The sequence below is a fragment of the Electrona antarctica genome (genome assembly GCF_951216825.1).
Source record: "Electrona antarctica genome assembly, chromosome: 2".
NCBI lineage: Eukaryota > Metazoa > Chordata > Actinopteri > Myctophiformes > Myctophidae > Electrona > Electrona antarctica.
In genome coordinates, this window is record NC_136807.1 from 21,435,964 (window position 1) to 21,452,675 (window position 16,712).

General features: G+C 41.5%; 1 protein-coding gene across 1 annotated transcript; it reads right to left on the minus strand.

Annotated features, from left to right (window-relative positions):
• Nucleotides 1–14,135: 14,135 nt before the first annotated feature.
• Nucleotides 14,136–16,591, minus strand: ackr5 (atypical chemokine receptor 5). The gene is made up of 2 exons (XM_079529635.1): nucleotides 16,415–16,591; nucleotides 14,136–15,812 (listed from the first exon to the last, which is right to left on the minus strand). The coding sequence occupies exon 2, from the start codon at nucleotides 15,807–15,809 to the stop codon at nucleotides 14,715–14,717; it is 1,095 nt and encodes a 364-aa protein (XP_079385761.1). The 5' UTR covers nucleotides 15,810–15,812; nucleotides 16,415–16,591; the 3' UTR covers nucleotides 14,136–14,714.
• Between the last annotated feature and the right edge of the window lie 121 nt (nucleotides 16,592–16,712).

A 16,712-nucleotide genomic window follows, 5' to 3' on the forward strand; every position in this document is an offset into this window, starting at 1 on the left:
ATGTAATCTTCCTTTCTTCCTGCATGTAGTGTTTTGTTTTTTGTCAGTAGTAGTTTAAAAAAAACAATTATGCTATTCATGCACTATATTCACTAGATGTACCCCTGTCTTTTTGTATTCATGTTGTGCTGTAGAATAATGTTGCTGAAGTGCCCACACCTGTGATATATATTTTGTTTACCTCATATCTGTATCTAATTATGATGTAATTATTTATTATATTTATGCCTTTTTATTCTTTAACCATTTGATTTTTAAAGCGTTTTAAAGTCAAAACTATGAAGGTTGGCCTTTTTAACAAATACCGTAAATATTGTTTGTAGTTCTAGAATAAACAAGTAAAAGAAATCACTGCTTGTACGTGGTCTCATCCAGAGTTCAGCACCTCTCTCTTCCATAGGTTTGTGACTTTGACCTCTAAGCTCAGGTGTGTAAAACCTGAAATATTTTCCCCTTTCTCGCTCGTCTTATCACCAAGTCCACTGATAGATAAATTCTGACATGTTGTTTACACGTCATGTCAAGTTGGCCACTCCATCATATTCTGTTGGTCAACTCAGATAGAACTTGGGCCCAGACCGTGTTCCATATAGGTCATATTTGGTCATCTTGCCCTTTTTATCATTTTACTCTTAGCCTACTGCCTGTTTACTCCGGGTTGTTCTCCTTATCCTATTTATGTCATGTCACCATCCACGTGCCTAATCATCTCAGCCCTATATTATCCTTTATATTATTATCATACTTATATTATGGGTTTCCGGACGCCAAGTTCAGATTCACTGTCTCTATTAGACTTTCCCCAGTCAAGTTAACTTGCCATACTGAGAGGTCTATTTTGATTTGAGACATGTATTTGACCTTGGTGCCTAGTGAGAAAGTAGATAGCAGGCCATTTCTCTCTGTCGAAGAGTTCACAGCTAGCAGGGAAAGAATGTTATCTTCAGGTTGCCATAGCAACGCCAGCCTCTGTGCTTTCCCGGTCTATGGCCATCAATGACGGAACCAAGGAAGATGTCACGATACCAGTCTCATCATCCATGTGCTGGTCCAATGAGTGCTCGACAACCAGCACCACCGTGGATATTGCGGAAATGAACTATCTATTCAGCCAATAAACGTTTATCAACAACTGACGTCAGATGCAGTATAAGCCAGGAAGATGCTGTGAAGAGGGGCAGTTCGGATCCATATTGGAACAATTGAATACTCTAAATTATAGTGATGTATTGTACTATTATTATTATTATCTGAACCATGTAGCACATTTTCTATGTAAATTGACTTTATTACCTACTAAAAATTACAGTTAAAACCTTAAACTTCCTCTCAGAACTTTATTTCGTCTGTCTCCAATTCGTTTTTAAGGTATCCTTCTATTTTTTATGGTAGAGTGACTGTCATTCAAGATTTAAAGGGCTACTCACTCATTTTTAAGGTAAATACCGCACGGTATTTGGTCTCCCTGCTGGGTTATTGAAGATATATATATTTACAGTCCTTTCTAATTAGCATTACAGAATAGATATAATTTATTTTTATCCATTAATACGATCCTTGGGGTCGCCGGAATTTTATTTCCATCAATTGGTCGATCGAGCCGGATTCAGAACCCTGCAAGTGTTAATCACTAGACAGGGGGACAGGAAAAAGAATCAGTGTTTTCCAAATTTACAGTTCTTTTTTTTTTTTTTTTTTTCCATTTTTTTTTACCCATCATAATTCTTTTTTAATTAGACATTTTTGTGTTGCCTCGTTTGAAGAGCTGCTCTCCATCTTGACTCCTTCGACGTGAACAACGATATAAGGTAGGAATCCATTTACAGAGAAAATGTGCTGCATATAGTACCCTACTTTACATCATAGAAATTATTTACGTCTTTAGTAAATAAAAGCAGACTCATATGTGACGGAGCTATCATGGCCACGTCAGATATGACGTCTGTTCCCTCTCCCCCTCAACACACCCTTTTCCCCTTTTTGTTTTATATTCTTTTTTTTTTGCGCTGTGGCATAGCGTAGCTTTTGCTTTTTACTAGATAGTTTAATGATTATTATGATTCATTTATCTCGTTCCCCTCCTCAGCTGAGGCGATTTTTTCCCTGTCCGACTGTTTTAATTTACGCTTTTCTTATCTACATTTGTTTTGTGTCTCCCATTCCACTCCCGTTAGCGTGCGCTTACTTTGTAATGCATGTCAGTGCAGTCTCAGTGTGCGTGCGTGTCTCTCCCTCCCTGTCCATCCATGCCCTGCTGAATGTGATGTGTGTGTGCGTGCGTGCGTTTCTCCCTCCCAGTCTGTGTGTGTGTGTGCTGTGGGAACGCCATCTTGTTTTATAACTTCAGAAGTGTATTAGGAATAGTTATTTTTACAGTTTTTACTGCATTTAAATTTTTTATCATTGCCTTAAGATTACATCTGGATATTTTTCATAATATTACATGTAACATTAGGTACAAATTTCAGTGTATCCTATTTTGTGTCTGTATGCCTGAAAGAGCAGCCCTGGGTCTGTCTATCTGCGTAATATCTCTCATGTGAAATGCACAGTGTGAGAACAGTCTCTTTCTGTCTGTCCTCCCTCCTATATGTGAAATACATAGTGTGAGTGACATATGTCTCTGACATATGTCTGTCTCTCTCTATTCTCCCTCCAATAAGTGATATGCACAGTGAGAACGGTCTGTCTCTGTCTGTCCTCCCTCCAGGTGAGATTTACGGGGAGAACGCTGGGCCTGGGTCTGTCTCTTTCTCTCTCTCCCTGTGTATGTGTGGAATACTCCCTTTTTGAATTAAATAAATTATTTTCAGTCATAAAAGTTTTAACATTCAAGACTGAACTTATTCTCCCTATTTTTTTATTTTTTTAATTACTACATTTATTTTGTCCAATTTAGTTAATTTCATTTTTTTACCTGCTAACGTATGGTCACAATAGGTTGTCTATCATTTCCAACTTATGTTTCAGAAAGTATGTACAGCTTTCTATATCTATAGTTTTGCTATCCCTCTCCTAACTTCATATTTTGTGACATAGCTCTTTTACTGCAGTCAGTAGGCATACTGTTGGAGTATTACAGTCTAGGTTATATATTTATTTTTTTCCTCCTTTCCAAGATTTCTTTCCTGCCTTGAGTCGACACGAGAATAGAAAGAGTTCTTACTTATTTTATCTGGACCGTGACCCTCAATAGTATAAACTCTTAGTTATTCTCCCTTTTAGATTTTTCCCCCTTAAAGGAACTGTTACGAAGGATATGAGATGTCACTCCGACGTCACTACAGTGACGTCAGAGACGACACCTTCAAGACTATAAAGAAAAGGGCCAAGACAGGATTGAGTGAGACTAAGCTATTGATACTAAGGACAACTATAAGATAACATTATCTTATCATCAAAGAACGCCAGACGCTCAGGACGACCGCCCTCAGCACATCTGACTTCTAGACGACCTGACGACAACGCCAGGCCGTCACCAAAAACCTAAGGAGCGTCTTACGACGCTAGATACAGTCCAGGATCTCAACTGAGAAACCTATCATGCCCGAGGACGGGATGCACATTGACGAGGCAATCCGTGCCCTTGAGGCGACCAACTCCGCCATGCGAGATGACAAGGCCGAGTATGAGAAACGCGCAACTGCAGAGCGAGAGCTTTACGAGAGACGCGCAACTGCAGAGCGAGAGCTTTATGAGAGACGAGAAGCTGCTGCAGCGCGAGTTAGTGCTGCTTATGAGGTGTGGTGTTGGTCAAGACACTGACCAGTTGTAGGTGAGTGTTCTATGGTCTTGGCAGCGTCAGGGGGGGAGTGAACGGGAGATAAGCTCCGACGACTACCGGGACGCAGAAATAAGCGTTCTCAGTCAGGCCCAAAAGGACAGCTTCGCTGAGGAAATCAAAATGCTACAGGCCGGCACGGAGATACTCAAATCCAGCAAGATAAAGGCACTAGCACCAGAACTCCACTCAGGACTCCTGCGAGTAGGAGGCAGACTCCGGCGATGCCAGGATCTGGACCGCGGAGCGACCCATCCAATCCTACTATCGCAGACCCACCCTTACACGAAGCTCTTAATCCAACAATACGATGAGGACCTAGCACATCCAGGAACAGAACGGGTCTTTGCCGAGATACGTAGAAAGTACTGGATAACTAGGGGGAGAGAAGCAGTGAAGAAACACCAGACCAATTGCTTCGGATGCCGGAAATGGAAGGGCAGACCCAACGAGCCCAAGATGGCGGACCTCCCCGAGTCCAGGCTGAGGCTGATGGACCCCCCCTTCCACTCAACAGGCATGGACTGCTTCGGGCCTCTCACCGTGAAGTGCGGTAGGAGGACGGAAAAGCAATGGGGCATCATATTCAAGTGTCTCACGACACGAGCCATGCATCTAGAACTTCTGACCAACATGACCACGGACTCGTTCTTAATGTCTCTCCGGCGCTTCATGGCACGCAGGGGCAAACCCATTGAGCTGAGGTCGGATCGAGGTACGAACTTTGTAGGAGGAAGCAGAGAGCTGAGAGAAGCCTTCGGACATCTGAAGCCAGAACTCAAAGATATGATGGCCCCCCTACAAGTCGACTTCGTATTCAACCCACCAGCCGCCCCACACTTCGGGGGCGCCTGGGAGAGAGAGGTGAGATCCGTCAAAACGATACTGCGCGTGATTCTGGGCACCCAAACCGTCCCCGAGGAGGTACTAGCGACAGTGCTAATCGAGATCGAGGCCATCCTGAATTCCAGGCCCTTGGGCTACGTCTCATCGAGTGCCGCGGACCCGGACCCGGTCACACCGAATCACCTACTCATGGGGAGGCCCGACGCCTCGACGCCGCAAGTCACTTACCCCGAAGCCGAACTGCTCAGCCGCAGGAGATGGCGACACTCCCAAATCCTAGCCGATCAATTCTGGCGCCGATTTGTTCAGTTTTACTTACCGCTGACCTCAGGACGAATCCTCGGCTCCACAATCGGCATCGGATTAGATCCCCGATTATAGGAACATTTCACCATTTTCCAAAGTGAACAGATCACACTGTTCTTTCCATTCATTTTTTAAGTATATTCTCCTCTCTTTTAACTACAGGAGGGAGATTATGTAGCCCATTTTCATTTCTTTCATTTGAACACTTTCATACCGGCATTTATTTTATAATTTTATCTCCATTTCATCTTTTCCGGCTATAGGCAACTAATGCCTATTTTGCCATTTATGGGTACGATGTCTCTGACATACCAGTTAGCACTGGGGGAATGAGCGTTGAGGGTAGCCATCTCTTCAATCCCGTATACTTTGCTGATTCGTGAACTACGAGACAATTTGACCGTCTATTTTTGGTCATTAAGTGCTAGGAGCCATGAAGTGCTATCTGCTAGTTTATCGAGAGGCTTAACCTGTCACGTGTTTTTGTGTAGGGTTGTCTGATTTTCTTCCTCTGCGAGGAACACCTTTTTATGACTTTTGTGAAAGTCAATTTATAACCGGTGCAAATATTTGTTTAACTTTATCATTTATTAGTCATGTTTTTGCCCATATGATTTAACCTGTCTCACCCATGTGTTATAGTTTTCCTATATGGAATTCTGCCTGCCAAACTACACAGTAAACCCTCAAGTATTGTATTTTTTTTTTTTTTTTTTTAACACCCAGTTACATTGTTATTATTCATTCTCACCTGATATTTTTCCCTGTATAATTCTGATATTTTGTTTTCTTTATGGCTTACCCACAGGATTTCCAGAACCACTATCACTGGCGTAGACGTGAAGGGCGGGGTTTCAGAGGATCGAGGTGAGTGATATGCTGGTCATAGTGCACTCTCTTGTTCTCTCTGAACCTCAGCCTTGAGTACTGTATTTCCCAGTGATAGTGAGTGCTGGAAACCCAGCCTCAGTTCATTAGTAATTATTGATTATTGGTTATGTTTTCTACCTCACCATGCTTTTAACTCTTTGAGCGTTTCAAGGATTTCTATATAGTAGGTAGACTTCTCTATGGCCAGAATGGCGTTTTTGAATGATTTATTGAAAATTCTCTGTTGTGAATGTGTGACAACGAAAGACCTTCAGAGAAAGCTTGACTTGTCTGCTTCCAGGAAAAAAATGAACTGAGTTGATAAAATGTTTAGTTCTTGTGTTGGAAGCCATTTAAAAGAGCCTGCATTTACACTGTTTCTGTTTCTAGGACAACCAAAAAAAGTTATGCCCGGTTGAAGTTTTATTTTCTAAATAACTTTTTTTCTGCTGGGCATACATAGCCATGCAATATCTCATTTTAAAGGGTGAGTTGTCTAGTTCAATTAAAATAAAATAAAAAGTTTCTCACATGTACCACTGTAGATATTTTGCCATCTATAAATAGCATGGTCAGTCATGATCAATCTGACCTATCCAGCTAAAAGTCCCCATAGCTCTGAAATTGGAACATCATATAAACTCAATTCTTTTTTGGGGTAAAATTAGACATTCTAACGCACATTTTGATATATACCATGTTTACATAGTCTTACCAGTACCTTGTCTATTCATGCATGTATCTCAAAAACCTGTTATGAAGAAACACAGTTTTGATAAAAAACACATCCAAGGACATTGTTTTGATATGACTTGGTGCCCATGATATGTATCAAAATATAGACTTGAATGTATACTGTATTATAAAAAAGAAATTGAGTTATTACCATCTACCGTTACAGAGTAAATCACAGTTGAAACTTGCTTAGTCATATACAATAAACCTCACAATAGTGAACAAAATAGTCATGACAGGTCTAACTCATTGTAAAAGCGTCTTTTATTTTTTACGACTACTAACATAATAAAATGATAAATATTACAGAAAATAAATAGGCCTACATACAAAACAGTTACTCCTCCCCTAGCTCTGATCCATAGCTCTAAATGCGCATTTAGAGCTATGGATCAGAGCTACTCCTCCCAAATGTCCCCAAACCCAGTCCTTGACGGTGTGTGTGTGTGAGTTAACCTGACTCCGCCATATGGGGCAGCAGAGTGTACACTGTGTTCCCCCCTCCTGCTCCCATCTGGGAACTCTCAGGCAGACTTGATGCCCGGCCACAAAACGGCCTGGCCAATCAGCAGCAGCTTCTAGCAACTTCTAGCAGCAGCTTCTAGCTTCTACTAGCTGCTGCTGATTGGCCAGGCCGTTTTGTGAGCAACTTCGCTTCTAGCTGCTGCTGATTGGCCAGGCCGTTTTGTGGCCGGGCATCAAGTCTGCCTGAGAGTTCCCAGATGGGAGCAGGAGGGGGGAACCCAGTGTACTCTCTGCTGCCCCATCTGGCGGAGTCAGGTTATGTGTGAGTAGGCTAAATAAAAAAAACACCCAAAAACTGCCCCCCCTGAAATGAATGAATGAATGAATCCGGTTCAGTGTCGGAGAACGCCATCGCAGTCTTGACTCTTCATCCTCCTCCTCCTCCTCCTCCTCATCTGATGCCAGTTCTAAATATATAAAAAGAAATAAACATTTTAGCTGTAGTCAGTGCACGCTACTATTACATGGCGTTTTACCCGGCTGCTGGCGATCAATGATTTTATTGTGCAGTGTCTTTGTGGGCCGAGTCGTGGCATGACAAATACAAATAGATGCTTGTATAAGTAGTATCACGATAAAATAATATGGCAACGTTAGAATGAAACACCAATGAGTGATCGGTGGTAATGTAGCTAGCTGCCCAGGGTATATCCAGCACCATTGCGTCGCAATCATCCAGCAACATTGGTACTGGCTATTGCCCGGGCTTGTGGCCCGGCCAATAGCCAGTACCATTTGTGCAGTGTTTGTTAGCAACTACTACTAGCCAACAGCCAGTGGAATGTGGTGACGTGATGGTGCTGGATATACGCTGGGCAGCTACATTACACGCGATCACTCATTGGTGGTGTCATTCTAACGTCGCCATATTATTTTATCGTGATACTAATTATACAAACATCTATTTGTATGCCACGATGCCACGATTCGGCCCACAAAGACACAGTACAATACATTCATTTGATCAGATGTTTTTGTTAGCTACGTCGATCACCTATAGTACCGACCCTTGTTATATATTCTCCGACTATGCATGTCACGATGACTAAACCAGTTAGATCTATCCATATATGGTTCTACCACATCTATCTGATATCAGCACTAGGTCGGCTCGGGCCAAATATAGGGATCGTCTTACTAGACATGTCATATTAGGGCATTTTCGAATACAATAAAATTACCTTTTAGCGAAGGCATCAGCCTTGGTGGTAACTCCGGTGGGGAGAAGAAAAAACATTGCACACGTGTAATCCGCGAGGGTGGATGTTGCAGCCCGGCCAACGGTCTGGGACTGGAGAATGCCACTGGACACGGATGGATCATTTTTCAGATTGTTTTTTTTGCGGCGACTGCAAACCTGGCTGAAAAACTCTTCCTCCAGTGCCCACCTCGGAGGAGTCAACCAACCCCCCTGTTCACTGGGGGCTGGGCGTCAGTTTCCAATAGGAAAGCATACACGTGTGTCACGTGACACGGGAATTCTGGGAAATGTAGTTGATATTTATGCTCAATACTATATACAGAGGTGCGGACCGAATTAATATATTGGTATTAATAAAAAAAGAGAACTACGGAAAATCACGTACAGGGCAGAAAAGACTAATGCAAAACTCCACGTGTTTTCCAGTAGTAATCTGTCTAAGGGTTAAGGTTAATTTTATTTCACCATGCCTCTAATGGTTATTTTATTTTTATTTAATTACTCTGATTCACTCATTATTATTATATTTATTTTGCACCAACCACACTCATTCTCGTACAGTTGTTTCCCCCCCCCCCCCTTCCCCCTTCACCCATTGTCCTTCCATTTTCTTATTTTCTTTTACTTGTTTTTATGTTTTGAGAACACTTGCTTCTTTGTTATATAAACAGCTATCTTATCACCATCCCTCCCAGTTTTGGGTGCATTCCAATCGGGAACGCAGCCTTCCCAACTTAAGGTTAAATGTAGTCCATTCATGACACTCAAGGTTAATTTTATACCGTTTTTGACACTCTCAGTTTTAGGGTGTTTTCCCATTTTTTTACCATGGACATCCACCGTCTCCATCACTTAATGTAATTTGTTATTACGGTTATTGATTTGATATTAATATTGGGCCTTGGCCAAAGTATTTTTCTCTCCTTTCTCTCCTCTGATATTCATATCGCAGGTAGTCAAAGAAGTCAGAACCAAACCTCTGCTGTGGCATTCCATTGCCATTATCCCATAGTTAAGTTACCATTCTGAATTCAATAATTCTTCCACATATCTCCCAGTTCATATCTCCAAAACATGTTTTAATTTTTCCCCTTTCATTCTGTTCATCCATTCTCAAGGAACTGGTGTGCCTCCCCATTAGGACCGACGAGGACTCAGGAAGTATTGAATTGGGGGAATGAGGAATACCATCTCATGTGAGTTTTGTCTAAATTATTTTGAGGATACATGGACATAGATCCTATGGACTTGTATCCAGGCCTGTTGGCCATGTGAACCCACCTTTGTGGGTGATAATATTAGTAAGGGTTCCACAGGACCCCAGACAAAAAATCTTGACTTTTCACTAACTTCTCCTGTCATAATGATAGCCTCTCTTAAGTTTACTGTCGTTTGCTGTTTGAGAGCCCTGAAATGTGACCCACTGATGTGATCTGAAGGAATGTGATTAGTGCACCTGGCTGACGAAGCCCCCATGTCGATGCAGGTCCTGTGGTCCATTTGACCTTTGGCTCCAAATTTTAGGTTGTTTTCGGTCATTAATTTTATAAAGACCCATTTTTGGGTGGAACATGACATGGTATTTTTCTGTTTACCTTAACTTCAATGCCCCTTACCTCAATGTAGATATTTAGATATATAGATATATTTTTCCATCCCAATTTGTTCATCACCCAATCCCATTTTTAGCTGTAATCTCATACATATCTTTCTCCCCTCTTCATCTTTCCTATTTTCTTAATCATTCTCATTTTTCAGATCCACCATTCAATCAATAATCAGTTCTATTGTTGTGGTATAGGGAAAGTCATTTGAGGTTTTCAATTAATTAGGTACATTTATATAATTTTGTTGTTGTTGCTAGTTGCTTAGCTTATGCTTCTATTATTATTATTTTTTATAAAAAAAAAAAAAAATAGGTTTTAATTGTTTTATTTTTTTTCCACATTCGGACATCCTAAATTCCATAAATTATAATTGACCTTTTCCCATTTTTAAGTAGGTTTATTTTGTTGCCACCTTGACATTATTTGTAAACTAAGGGCGGAGTTGATAGATAAATTCTGACATGTTGTTTACACGTCATGTCAAGTTGGCCACTCCATCATATTCTGTTGGTCAACTCAGATAGAACTTGGGCCCAGACCGTGTTCCATATAGGTCATATTTGGTCATCTTGCCCTTTTTATCATTTTACTCTTAGCCTACTGCCTGTTTACTCCGGGTTGTTCTCCTTATCCTATTTATGTCATGTCACCATCCACGTGCCTAATCATCTCAGCCCTATATTATCCTTTATATTATTATCATACTTATATTATGGGTTTCCGGACGCCAAGTTCAGATTCACTGTCTCTATTAGACTTTCCCCAGTCAAGTTAACTTGCCATACTGAGAGGTCTATTTTGATTTGAGACATGTATTTGACCTTGGTGCCTAGTGAGAAAGTAGATAGCAGGCCATTTCTCTCTGTCGAAGAGTTCACAGCTAGCAGGGAAAGAATGTTATCTTCAGGTTGCCATAGCAACGCCAGCCTCTGTGCTTTCCCGGTCTATGGCCATCAATGACGGAACCAAGGAAGATGTCACGATACCAGTCTCATCATCCATGTGCTGGTCCAATGAGTGCTCGACAACCAGCACCACCGTGGATATTGCGGAAATGAACTATCTATTCAGCCAATGAACGTTTATCAACAACTGACGTCAGATGCAGTATAAGCCAGGAAGATGCTGTGAAGAGGGGCAGTTCGGATCCATATTGGAACAATTGAATACTCTAAATTATAGTGATGTATTGTACTATTATTATTATTATCTGAACCATGTAGCACATTTTCTATGTAAATTGACTTTATTACCTACTAAAAATTACAGTTAAAACCTTAAACTTCCTCTCAGAACTTTATTTCGTCTGTCTCCAATTCGTTTTTAAGGTATCCTTCTATTTTTTATGGTAGAGTGACTGTCATTCAAGATTTAATAATAATAATAATAATACATTTTATTTATAAGGCGCCTTTCAGGGCACTCAAGGTCGCCGTACAGGTTAAAAACAGTTGATACAAAACACAGTTTAAAAGCAAAACAAAACTAGGGCACAGCTTGCAGCAGAGGTCAGCCATATGCCTGCCTAAACAGGTGGGTTTTGAGGTGAGTTTGGAATATGGTGATAGAGTCCATGTTTCTGATGTCAGGGGGGAGGGAGTTCCAGATTTAAAGGGCTACTCACTCATTTTTAAGGTAAATACCGCACGGTATTTGGTCTCCCTGCTGGGTTATTGAAGATATATATATTTACAGTCCTTTCTAATTAGCATTACAGAATAGATATAATTTATTTTTATCCATTAATACGATCCTTGGGGTCGCCGGAATTTTATTTCCATCATCCACATTGTTCGAAGTGGGAAGAAACTCACCCTGGGTGGCTGAAATGGAAATCACTGGGAATAAGCTCGGATTTCATAAACCAATAAGAAGTGAGATAGTGAACTGCAACTACAGCAAATTAGGTTACTTACATTTTCCAGTTATTAACATGGATTTTGCAGTAATTATTTTATTGCATGATACAGGTAGTTGCACTGCAGCATTCAGAACCAAAATGTACTGTAATGATGTAAGCTAAGTTGTATCTGTTTTGTTATGTATACATTTGAGGTTGAGTGCACTTGTAGACAAAACATGGTTTGTCCATTGTAGATAGATGGCAGAGTGGTTGCTGTATTCTTCCAGAAACATGGCCTGGAAACATGAAATTGTTTCAGATTGGCTCAAAGTGGGCTATTCTGGGGTTAATCTGATTATCTTTTGAAAACATAAGAAAAGCACAACACAAAAGTAGGATTCTAGGCTACTAAAATGTGATTTTTGAGTGGTTAGAGAAGGCATTTAGTTAGAACACTTTTGCAGAATGTGTGAGTTGATGCTTCAAATTCATAATTCAAGTCTGAATTGCTCTCTCACTTGGTTGAGTACAATTCCTTTTTGATCTTCAACAATCCAGATAAATATCCACATGGATGAAAGAGGTTCAAAGCACACAATGTCCTCAAAAAGAGGAAAGTAATTAAGGCACTATTAAGATCCAGGATCCTATTAAAGTGTCCACATCAACTTAATGTGAGGCATAGAATTTGTCATATTACCTTGATACGGTATGTTGGTGTGTCTACTGGAGAGGATGAATGTTGAACTGAACTGTGCTGTCCTGGACTATCTGGGCAATCAGGCCTGTAGTACTTTCTACCCTCCCGTCTCTCCCTCTTATGAAGAGCAGTGGTGAGGCAGTGTAGATAAGATAGGAAGCGTAATTGGCATGCACAAACTAAAACACTGCCATAGCAAATGATTTTACTCTTATTTACAGGCTAGGAAGCCTGTGGCACAAGCCTTACTAAGGAAGCAGGGCCTTTAACCTATGCACACCTCCTTCCACAATGATGGCTGACTTCTAAAGACTAGACAATTTCCAGCATTCATTTTAGGTGTTGCACATTGCTGGGTTCTTCAAAATTACTATTTTTGTTATGTTTGGTTAAACAGTGAACTAAACTGCCTAGTTGACAAAGCCCTTTAGTTGAACATAACAGAAATATGGGGGAAAGTGGGAATTTTCTTCCATGTTTCACCTAACTTTTGGGCAGACAAATAAGTCGCATTTGTCTGTACAGTTAACGGCAAGAAAGCCGTCTGTTTTTGGTGCAGTCTAGCTGACTGACATGCTGTCACCAGAGTGACAGTAAGGTCATGACACAGGTCACTGTGACAGTAGCCTCGGAAACCCAGACGTTTTTATTTCCTGGGACAGAATGTAGGAACATTTGTGTTGGCTGCGATTCAATTCAACTTAATGGCTCAGTGATTAATGGGATATGTCCCGTTTCATACGCAATGTTCCCCCGCAATCAATCACTTTCCTCATCCATCCTGCTCAATTTCCATTGTTTAAGGGCAGTCAGCTCTCGTCTTTCCTATAGCAGCAGGAAGGAATAGTCAGCAGAATTACCAATTCTGGGAAAGTTTAAACAAACCAGTCCCTGATCCCCACCATGTAATGTCGAAATTGGAGTAAACGTCATCTAGCATTGGATCAGCACAACATCCAACGAGTAAAAATATATAGTTTTTCATCAGCACATGTAAATGAGTGAATCTCATCGAGTATTGTTGTCAGCACATTGCAATCAGTCCTGACAGTCCTCACCCAATATTAAGCTGTATGAGCAAATGCCACTTTATTACAGGAACAATAACAATTCTAGTTCCAGGAATTCTGCTATAGCCACAAGGGAGGCTATAGGAGTGGAACTGATTGGGCCTCACATGCAGCAGGAAACACGTTGTTTTAAAATGTGTTGCATTAACAATGGGGACTCTCTAGCTTGTCTAGATTGTTATGAATGGACTATTAAGGGGGTCATTCTAACTGCCTATTAACCTTCCGGGCACTAAAACATCTAGGAATTGGAAAGATAGGGGGCACACTTTTTTTCACCAGCACATCTTGTTTCTATTTCTAGAATAAGTAAGTAGACGAGTTAAAAAACTGCTTGTATGTGGTCTGTTCTAGTGTCCATGCTGCAAAAACCCATGCATCATCAGAATGATTTTCAGTATTCCACATGGTATTCCACACTTCTCGCTTTCAGATTTATGACCTTTGACCTCTCGAAGGCCAGGTCTCTTCCTCCTATTGTGCCATCTGTGGACAGAAAACGGAACTCTTTCCCCCATTCTTGCTCTTCTTATCACCACATTGTTAGAAGTGGAAAGAAACTCACCCTGCTGGGCTGAAATGGAAGTCACAGGATTAGCATGACTTCCTCACAAAGCATTAAGCAAGATAGTGAACTGCAACTACAGCACATTATGTTACTTGGATAACATTGTTATTTTATTGCATGATACAGACTGTATGTGTTGCACAGTAGCATTCAAAGTCTGATAATGTAATGTAACTAAGCTAAGGTTTATCCGTTTATTGATCAGGTCATAAAAAATAAGAATCCATCCATTTCCACCTTTTCAAACAGCAAAATAGTTAAAAGGACCAGTCTTATCTTGCATTGGCCAGACAGCATCTGTTTACATTCCTGCTTTGTTACTATAATTCATTTCCGCTATAAGATCCTGAATGTTGCTATGACTTCCTGTGGGAGTGAAAAAAATCTTCAAACATTTCCTTTCCTCCACTGTTTGAAACTGATCTGTTAAATGAAGAAAAACAGGACATGTTTTATGAGTGGAAGGTGTTGGTGAGTCCATCATTCTTACATAACAAACAGCATAAAGTGTCTTTGAAAGAATTAAGACACTACCAAAGTCATTTTTCCATTGAATAGATTTTCACATTTCCACTGGTCCACTTTATCAGTTAGAGAAAGTCTTGGAACTGTGTTTTTGTGTTGATTTGACAGAAGCCCATTCTGCCATCAAATCATCTTTCTTACGATCCAACATCTGAGTGACTGGTGCTCATGTCACTTAGCCTCCGCTGCTTCCTGGCCTCTTTTCCCCCTGTGTCAGCTGCGTTAGGCTGGGAGCCTGGTCCCATCTGAGTCTCGGCTGCCTCTCTGGGTATGTAGTTCACTACAGTATTAACCAGGTTGTTGCGAAAGCTCTTGCTGAGGAAGTTGTAGAGAATGGGGTTGGCGATGCAGTGGAAGAGGGACAGGCACTGCACCACGCTATAGGAGAAGAAGAGCACCTCCAGTGTATTACAACTGAAGGCAAAAGGGTTTATGTCATCTATAATTATCAGGCTCATCACCAGGTGGTACGGCAGCCAGCACACCACAAATACCAGTGAGTAAACGTGCACAAGCCATATTTCCTGTCGGCCCTGCACATCCGGAGTCGTGCGAACCGCGCGTGCTATGAGGACATTGCAGGTGATGATGACGGCTGCAGGGCCCAGGAACTGAAACACCAGACAAAAGGAAAAAACCACGACGACCCACTCTGTGTAATTGTGCTCTGGCATCATGTAACAGCCCGGCTCATCCCATTCCAGGAGGTCCACGTGAACATTCTCCAACAACGCCATCAGGAAGGACAGCAGCCACAGGCCTCCGCAGAGCAACCAGCGTTGCCGGCCCACCACAGGGAAGCAGGTTGGAGACGAAGGCCTGGTCAGGGACAAGTAACGCTCCAGGGTCATGAAGGCCAGGAAAAATGAGCTGCTGTAGAAGTTGACCATGTAAATGAGGTTGGTGACCTTGCAGAGGAAACGGCCCCACAGCCACACTTTGTCCACGGTCATCTCCATCATAAAGAAGGGCAAGATCATGATCACCATTAGGTCCGACAGGCTCACATTGATAATGCAGAATAGGACCCCGTTGGCAGAGTGGCGCCGTCGCCAGTTGACCCAGATGACCACAGCGTTCTCCAAAAGGCCCACCGTGAAGAAGAACAAGTAGAGGAGGAAGAGTGCAATGCGTCGGGCGTCCGCGTTCAGGTGGAGTGTGCACTCGTAGACGAACCATGGCGTGCCATTGTAGAAGGCCAACGAGTGGTTGATGTGTTCTTCGAGTGACATGGTCTGGTGTTAAAAACAGAGAAATTGTTTCAGACTGGCTCAAACTGTTTTTGGGCAGCACAAAAAGGAGGATCTAGGCAGACATGCTGGGATATGAAAATGTTTCCAGAATATTTTGAGTGGCTTGTAATTGTAGTGCAGATAAAGAAGGCATTTAGAACTCTGCAGAATATGCTGAGAAAAAATGTCTTATTTGGAACAGAGTCAATGCTTCAAATTTATAATTTAAGTCTGAATTTTACTGGGTACAATTCCTTCCAATGCATGCCTTTTGAAGATTACGTCATACGGCAGCCAAGTCTATGGACTTTGAGGATATTAATTGCAATGTTTGTTTAGAGAAATTAGAGCAGTTAGACGTAAAACGATAAATCAATAATCTATAGTAGATAAATATCAATGAAAGTTTCTAAAGAGGTTGCAGAGAACACAATGATTCTAAAAGGATAGTAATGTAATACACAATCCAGTACCAGGACTGAAATTAAGTTCTCACATTCCACAAAGAAAAAATTACAAATTTGTCACATAGTAATATTCAAAAAATGATCAAAGTAGTAAATTAAACCACATTAACTGAATTTGAGGCATCAATTTGATATTACCTTGATATGTTGGTGTGTCTACTGGAGAGGCTAGATGATGAAGAGGGAGGGTTCCCTCTTAAGGCCTAATTGACTCAGAGTGAGCAGCTTGGCATCTGTATCAGCACAAGACAACTGTACCAACTGCTGTCCTGGACTATCTGGGCAATCAGACAGACTGAAGCTTCTCCCCTCCCATCGCTCATTAAGACATGTGTGCATGAACACACATGCACGCACACACAAGATCTAACAGGACATCCTCTCAGTGACTTGGGGGAGTGGTACAGAGCAGCAGGAAAGCCCACACAACTAAGGG